The following is an 8,425-nucleotide window of genomic DNA, read 5'->3' as shown; positions in this document are numbered from 1 at the left end:
AGGGACTTGTCACAATTGATAGTGAATGAATATAACCAGTATCAATGACCAACTCCAGCATCCCTGTATAATGAATAAAAAAACATTTAACATTTTTTTTTAGGTTTTTTTATTATACAGGGATACTGGACTTGGTCATTGATACAGGTTATTATATGCATTCACTATCAATAGTGACAAGCCCCTGTGATAAAAACCACAGAGAGGGGAGAGAAAAGAGCACTTGTGCTGGGGAAACTGTACATTGCTATTCGAGACTATAAATCATTGATACACAGGATCTCCGCTAGGCGGCACCAGTAGCTGGTTGTTGTCAGTCTGTTTTTTTATGTCGAATTTGGTAATTTTGCCACAACAGCACAAGGGAACACCGAATCTCTCTACATTACAGGTACTTCATTTATCCTAATGCACTAATTACCAAGTTCAAAGTCCCAGAATCGAATCCTATTCGATAGAATCACGCAGAATCTCAATCAGAAAGAAAATTTTCTTTGCGCAAAAAGCACACTCGAGGTAGCTATTAAATCGCAGTCACTAGCCGAATCGACCGATGGTTCGAGTCCCATAAATGCAGTCCACGAATAGGGCCTGGAATTATACCAATCGAAATAACCCGAATAACCCAAACACCCTTTTACCAACAATTAGAATTTATTCATCTATCAATCGTGAACACATTAACTATATCTCTCTTCATAATGTACATTACATAACAGTAATTTTCCGATCTTAACTAAATCAGTAAAGCAGCCTACATTTTGATTTTCTGGTGGCTAGTGTCTCATATTTTTCAGCTTAATCGTAAAAATAAGATGTACAAAAATTACACGATTCTATGAATTAGATATTTATTCCTGTGTCAGAAATTTAAGAAATCTATCATCATATCGGTTCTACCGAAAATTAAGTACCACGTGATCCACGTTCATGATTGAAATAACGCAGTCAAATAGCTACTAAGCCATTTCTTTTTCTGGGTATTTCTAAATAGGCTGACGTTCGTCAGGAGTCTTGAAGTTCGGATCTTTCTTGAAAAATTATCTGATACGGTTTCGAGTAAACGGTAAAGCCTAGATTTGCCGGCTCGAATTGTCTTTTTATTCCTGTTGGAAGCGAGAGAGCGTATTTCTGTAGAACCATCGCCGTCACTAGACATATTTCAGGTTTGGCGACCGTTTCGCCGATACAAACGCGACGACCGGTACAAAATGGAAGGAAACTCCTCGGTTTTTCTGCTAAAGTACCGTCTTCATTGAGGAAACGATCGGGATTGAATGTTTCGGGATCGTTCCACTCGTTCGGGTCATGGTGAAGCGCCCAGATATTCGCAATAGCATCCGTACCCGATTTCAGATCGTAATCGACTGCAATTTGGAAGAAAAAGGTCGATGTTGTTATCAAGATAAGCATGCAGGAGGGTTCCACCTGTATTGGATGAGGGTGAGGCAAAACCCAATGTATGATAAATCTATTGCCCCTGCCCCACTGACGCCGCCCCTGGACTTTAGTAAGAATATTCGAAATGTTTTTTTTTTATTAATTTCAATTGAGTTGTGAGACTGTGAATTCACTATCTGATAATAGATGTATCCAATGCTATAATCTATAGTAGATAGAATTTTCCTAATTTACTGGATAGAATTTTACACGAATTTACTTACAGACAGTGGTATCACAAACAGTGCTACGAGGAATACCGAGCGGTACTGCCGGCCTCAATCTCATTACTTCATTTACTGTAGCTTGAGTTATCGGAAGATTTTTACGGTCTTTCATCGATGGTGCATTTACGGAATCTGCAAGGTATCCGATTATGCATGAGATATCGATTTTTCACTGATCTGCTATATAATTTCCTTACATAACATCGGAGAATAATGAAGCATTTGATTTAGTTTATTTCTATTTTTTACTTAAATCGCATCAATTATTTCATCAGCGATATTTTCAATATGTGTTTACAAGTAAAACATAGCTTACCTACGACTCGGTCAATTTCGTCGTGAATTCGTTTTTGAACATCTCGGTAACTGGCTACGTAAAGCAATATCCAGTAAAGAGTGTTCACCGTCGTTTCCGTCCCAGCTGAAGATTACAACAAATATACTAATTTCGTGTGAGAATTCCCCCGCCCCCGTGAAACTTTACGATGATAGGGCTAAACAAATTGATATCTTGTTTCTCCTTTCTGCTGAGCTTTTAAGTTGACCCAGCCAGCCGTCTATATACCCTGTATAACTTTTTTTAAATCATAATCAAGCTAACCATAACAGACCCGGCAGCTATAGAAATCGACTGATTACTGATTTTATTGCTGTTTACAAATATGACCCGGCCGATTAGGAGAAACAACGAATCTATTTTAGCCTGATACCGGTAATTCTATTTTGCGTACCGGAGAAGATGTCCATGATTGTATTTTTCAAATGACAATCGCTCAAAGCGTCGACGTTTTCGTCTCCCTGTTCAACGGCTTTCAACTGGGCAGCGAGCAAATGATCGGTAAAATCGCGTATTTTATCTAGAATATTGCGGAATAGAAATGACGTTTATTTCAAAGATTTTATTTGAAAAATTTTCTTAAGTTAAAATTGAATACATATTTTAAATGAAAACACTTCTCTCAATTTTAGACTCCATCTCAGAGTTTGACCGACAATTTTCATTAGCATTAACTGTAAAACTCATAATGTTTTCAAACTCACCTTTTGAGAACGCGTGTTTATGACTTTCTAGAATCGATTGCGAATATTTCAACATGTCGTCGACCAGTGCCTGGGCTTTGCGCAGTCGAGGAATCCTGAAATACTTCAACATCGGGAAAAAATCCGCCAAAAAACCGTTTCCGATCGTGTCCGTGATTTCTCTGCGGCGGATTCTCAAAGCGTTGAATTCGCGATCGTCCGGGTCAAATCTAGAACAAGCAAGAAATATAAGTATAAGTATAAGTTTAAGTTTATTGAAATAGACCATCATGGTCCTTAATTTCATACAATAAGTTTCTAATACAGTACTTACAGAACTATACATTACATTTCGGAAAATATAAAATATAATATGTCCTAACGCCGTTTCTATATCGGCACCCGTCACTTTGTAAAGTTGTAAAGTTGTATATGTTATATTTATACAGACTAACATTGATGTCTGCTTATGAATTCGAAATCTTCGCTAAAATAAGTGTATTTCTTAGATTAAAGAACTAAATACATATAATGAAAACTAAGGGAGCATAAAGAACCTGTTCAACTTCAGTTCATACAAAAATAGCATCATTTATTGATAGGCCAACCAATATAAGGTATGTAGCTATCCAAACAATGAAATGATTACATATTAGAATCGACCAGTTATTCAGAAATTCGTGGTAATATATTTTTGATTTATGATTTCTTAATGAATCATTTTCAATTTTTCAATGAGGACGTTGACGGTTCTTTGAAGAACCACCCGTAATGTCTTTTGAATCCCAGACAGTTAGAAGCATGGATGAAGAGAGCCCTAAGTTTCCACCAAGATCCCAAGGTTCTATCAAGAACCGCCCCAAGAACCCCAAGTTCTAAAAGTGTAGTAAACTAGTAAGCCTCACTCAACTCGGGCAAACCGAGACCAGCAAAATTGGTCCGAAGAAAGTGAAGTCCGAGTTAAGGATAGGAAAATGCGTTGGCAAGTCACAAAATGATTTCATTTTTGTCCGAGTTGGTCAAGTCCGAGTAAGGTGAGGTTTGCTGAAAGCCTTTATAGTGTTGGTCTACAACATCACATGTTCCTTCTTTACTACAAACCTATCAAAATACTTACACTTTCCCAACGATCATACTGCAGATGAAATTATAAACTATCAGAGTTACGAAATTAAACGGATCGTAAGATTTTCCGAGATCGGGAGCTAAGAATGCATTGGCTATGTTCATGCTGTTCTGCAGGTGGTGCATCATGTGTTCTTCGGTCGCAAAATTTCTATGAATAGAAAAATACTCCATTTCTTGAAGGCACCATTTAGGAGAATTTTGTATACGATTACACAAGAAATCACATAGAAGATTTACACCAAGTCAGTGCAAACAAAATGTTTTTACTGTAATTTCTTTAGCACTTATGAAACAACCATAACTTTTCGAAATAGATCATCGTCTGCTGATTCATACTGCAGGGTGCGTGCAATATATTTTAAAGCTCTGACGGAAAATGCGAGATTATAGTTTACCTGAGAGCTTGGTTCAGTAGTTTTCTGTGTATTTTCCAGGTTTCAGAATACGGTGCAAATAGAACATCATTGTAGCCATCCGACTGAAGTTCGTCTGAATTCATATAAATAGCATAGTGAATATTGATCACAAACAAACCATAGAAAATTATAAAAGATATCATCACCATTTATTTATAAACATAGCATAAAATATTTATTTTTTTAGGTACTTAAAATTCGCATTTCTGGCACTCATTAAGCATTGTCCGTAGTTCTGATCGTTCACATTACGCCTTCCCTTCCATTTTACAAAATATGGCCATCTCCCATTTTACGTCATCACGTTTTGATAAATCAGGGAACACTTCAGGGAACACTTCCCTGGATAAATGAACTCTTCAGATCAAATCACTACGCATGCAATTTGCTAATGTCATGGGAGTTAAGGGTCTGCGTGATTCATTGTAACTCACTGGATACGTTTCTTGATCGATTAGAAAAATCGATCTGTTTCTTCACAAATGCATCTCTTACTGCCGCAATACTGCTCAGTATCACTACTGTTTTTGGTCCTGAAAAGATATTCTGATGATAACTATCCATTGAACTGTAGCCTACAATCAAAGAGGTTTAGGTTCTATGATGGACGTATACACTGGAGATTGATAGTTTATACTTCCATGATTCTAACAATGACAAAAAGGTTCTGGCAGCATAAAAAATCCGAAATTATCTTTTAAAAGCCATGTGCCAAGCGTTACTCAATGTAAAAGATATCATGTTGATTTCTCTTGGACACACTTCCACTAAACGTTGTTGAAAATGACCATTAGCAAAACAATTATGTACGACCAAAGTAGTGAATAATAACATTTCAGTTTTAAGATGCTATTTCATTTTCGGTCGTTGTTGATAATGGCCATAGTAAAACAATTATGTACGACCAAAGTAGTGAATAATAATATTTCATAGTAAAGATTCTATTTTATTTTCGGTTAATTTATCTAGTGTCCGATGGTGTGAAATTACCAGTTTTGATTTGGTATACGTCACCGTACTGTTTGGCCCACTTCGTTAACAGTAGGTATACCTTGTCTTCTTTTTCAATCTCTGAAAAAGAATATAAATGCATACTGGATTGCTATTTTCACTAGAAACTTTTTTCAAAATCATAATATATTGGAAATACCAAAAACATACCCCACAGATTACCAATAATGGGCCATGTAGGCGGTCCAGGTGGTTGTCTGAATTTTGATTGACGTCTCAATAGTTTGGACAAAACAAACGCAAATATCAGAGCGATAACCAGTCCTAGGAGATGAATTCCGATCCCGATATTTGACTGGTTTCCAGCTGCAATGGCATCACTCGTCATGGTCTTGGGAATGTGGCTACGCGCAACTAAAAATTACCCTGTAAGATAACAGCGCGTTCTAGTACGTTTACATGGAATGAGAGAGATATGAAAGAAACGAGAACTATCTGAGTGCGAGAACAAACCTCTAAGACGTCAAGTTCATGAAAGAGGCATGGCTATCCTAGACAGGTGTTGCTCTCTAGTCACTTCACAAGTCTTGGTTATGTTTGGCAATACAGTATGCAAATTCTATCCATCAATTATTTAATCAATCGATGTTTATAAGATTTTTTTCATAAGCAATGGATCAACGGGAGGTACTGCTATCCATACCCGGGTTATTGATTCGCCAAATGACTTGCTCAGGTCATGGACTCGTCGTTTTAGAGTCCACGCTTAGGTGTATATTGCAGTGACAATATATATTATATGTGAAATTCAGTTTTTTTGCATGTCCTGATATTATCGATATATCAAATGAAACTTTGAACCCTAGGTCATTAGGCATTCCTCACATACCGGTACATATCATTCTGCAAAAAGGTTGATTCTCTACATAAACATGGATCGAAATATGCCCATTTATTTCTTCCGGGTGGTTTCTCTGTTGTGAGTGTATAAATCAGTCAATTTATTTTGATCAGCGCAGAAACATGAATTCTTGTACATTGTACATTTTTTCTAATCCATTGACTGGAAACTCAAGGTCAAAACAACAAGAGATTTCCTATCTATTTCTACGGATCAGAGCCAATTATTTCGACGTAAATTTACCTATTGTACAAATAACGGTTAGTTTACCTGACATTCCATTTTGGCAGCATCCGATTGGAATGCTATTAATCCCGGTATTAGCTCCGGATTCTATCGATAATTTTCTCCTCCATGAATGTCAGGGCAGACGGCTTCTCTGTAGTACATGTCATAACCGCCAGAGTAACGAGAGAAAAAACAACTGTCAGACGAGTCGTAGGGTAGATGAGTAACCGGTTTTTCAAAATAGGCGACTTTTTTGTTGTTGTGTTTGCCCTCGGCATTTGATAAAAGCTCGTGAATCAATTGAGCTCTAGAAATAAAAAAATCAATCTCAGCTGTTTTGAATGCGTTTATGGTATCTCCACCGGAGGGACATCCAACCATAAAATACATGGGCATACGTAGATCAACTAAAACAGCTGAAAGTGTTGGTCACCGACACCGTTTGATTTTATTTGATTTGAACATTTTATTTTTCAAATATAATTTACAGCATAGTGTGCAAAGCATAATACAAAATACAGTAAATTAGACCTGGAGGGGCCTGTAGAAACTAAGGAATAGTTTGTGCAGGTCCATCAAAATGCAATAAAGAAAATAATATGCTCACAGTCAACCCTTAACACACAAAAATGCAATCAAAGTAAACTATGATAACAGCTTGATTAAGATATAATCATTTAATAAGCCAGTTGTTTTCTGTAATATTTCAAAAACAATAACTCAGTTCGAATAACTGTATGATAAAATCAAGCACAAAGTTGCTTTCTATAATTTCTTAGGATCAGTTTAGAATTTTCTATGTTTTTTAGATTTTCACTGATGTTATTCCAAAGTAAAGGGCCGGATACTTTTACTGAAAATTTTCTTCTTTGACTATTGAAAGATAGTGTTTGTAAATCTTGACGTCACCGAGTATTGTGACACCGTCTACGATAGTAGTCGAAGAAATTATACTATACCGGGGTAATCCGTCTACAGTGTAGATAATTGAAGAAGTTCCACAATTGGGAATATTATACGATAGAATGTATTGAAATGAAACCACAACGTTTCGGCTGTTGACTAACAGCCATCATCGGGTGGTAATAGCCAAAAATACAATTGTTTCTGGCCTCAAACATACCAAACTTTATACCGCGGTTTCTGGTGCTGAAACAAAAGTGTTTCAACACAATATATAGAGAATCACACTAATAAAGCGAGAAAGATGAAGCCCGAAAAATCTCCTTCAAGCTATATTGAATCGACTTTTCGATCTATATATCGTTTTATCTACACATCGTTATACGTGGGATAGTGGTTCACCAATGGTTTCAACACAACTTGTGTTTCTGGACATTCGACCTGATGACGGCTGTTAGCAGCCGAAACGTTGTAGTTTCATAATGATAAATTCTATCACGTGGGACTTCTTCAAATACCGTGTACATAACTGAGCCTTCCTCGAAAATGAAAATCGTTCGTCGTTGTTTTTTACTACTTTGTACAATACCAGAAACCCAGAAGAGGGCAGTTCATGACCACGTGCCACAATACACGATACACAGTTATATCTATCATTCGAATCTTTACAATCATCATAGGCGAGAAGCATATCAGATTTATTTAAACATCTGAATTTGTCTATACTTCAGATTTAATCTCTACACGTGAAGACCTCGGGTGTAATTAATCAAGTGGGGCACTTCGGTTGTCTGCTGGTCAGATTAAGTTTATTGGTTGAAAATGATCCTCTCTCATTGAGAAATACAATACCGCGGATTTTCTAGTCCGTTGCTCTGGTTTCTTAAAATGTCGACGTTGTCTTCACTCCTCTCGCTAATATGGTCTGAAAAGGCAGTGTATTTCTGTGTGATGATATTAGTGAAGAATTATGCGGCTCTTTTGTGCCCCCAATTGTGTTATCTAATAGGCTCATTCATAGATGATTTGTAGCCGCTCAATTCAATAAAACAAAGTTTGGTGGCAGCATACCCGGGCTTGGGGGGTTTTAAATTGGTGCAATTAAGATGTCGGGTATTGGAAATGACGGGCCATTCAGAGAGCAGCTCCGAATTTAGTTCGGGTCATCGCGCTCTCATTGACCTGGCAGGCTCGGGAACGATCGGTCTCCG

General features: G+C 37.1%; 1 protein-coding gene across 2 annotated transcripts; it reads right to left on the bottom strand.

The window, feature by feature from the left end:
* Positions 1–646: 646 nt before the first annotated feature.
* On the bottom strand, positions 647–6,475 carry LOC141903486 (steroid 17-alpha-hydroxylase/17,20 lyase-like). Of its 2 annotated transcripts, none has more exons than XM_074791608.1 (11): positions 6,354–6,475; positions 5,393–5,608; positions 5,222–5,302; positions 4,666–4,764; positions 4,211–4,304; positions 3,805–3,963; positions 2,709–2,917; positions 2,399–2,524; positions 1,975–2,088; positions 1,665–1,799; positions 647–1,367 (listed from the first exon to the last, which is right to left on the bottom strand). In XM_074791608.1, the coding sequence occupies exons 2-11, from the start codon at positions 5,568–5,570 to the stop codon at positions 1,006–1,008; spliced, it is 1,557 nt and encodes a 518-aa protein (XP_074647709.1). In that variant the 5' UTR covers positions 5,571–5,608; positions 6,354–6,475; the 3' UTR covers positions 647–1,005. The 2 variants fall into 2 exon arrangements, with proteins under 2 accessions (XP_074647709.1, XP_074647708.1); XM_074791607.1 differs by having other exon boundaries at positions 1,984–2,088.
* Positions 6,476–8,425: the final 1,950 nt, after the last annotated feature.

This window comes from Tubulanus polymorphus, chromosome 4, assembly GCF_964204645.1.
Source record: "Tubulanus polymorphus chromosome 4, tnTubPoly1.2, whole genome shotgun sequence".
Taxonomy (NCBI): Eukaryota; Metazoa; Nemertea; class Palaeonemertea; order Tubulaniformes; family Tubulanidae; genus Tubulanus; species Tubulanus polymorphus.
The sequence above is the reverse complement of the archived record's forward strand: the minus strand, read 5'-3'. Positions and strand labels throughout refer to the sequence as shown.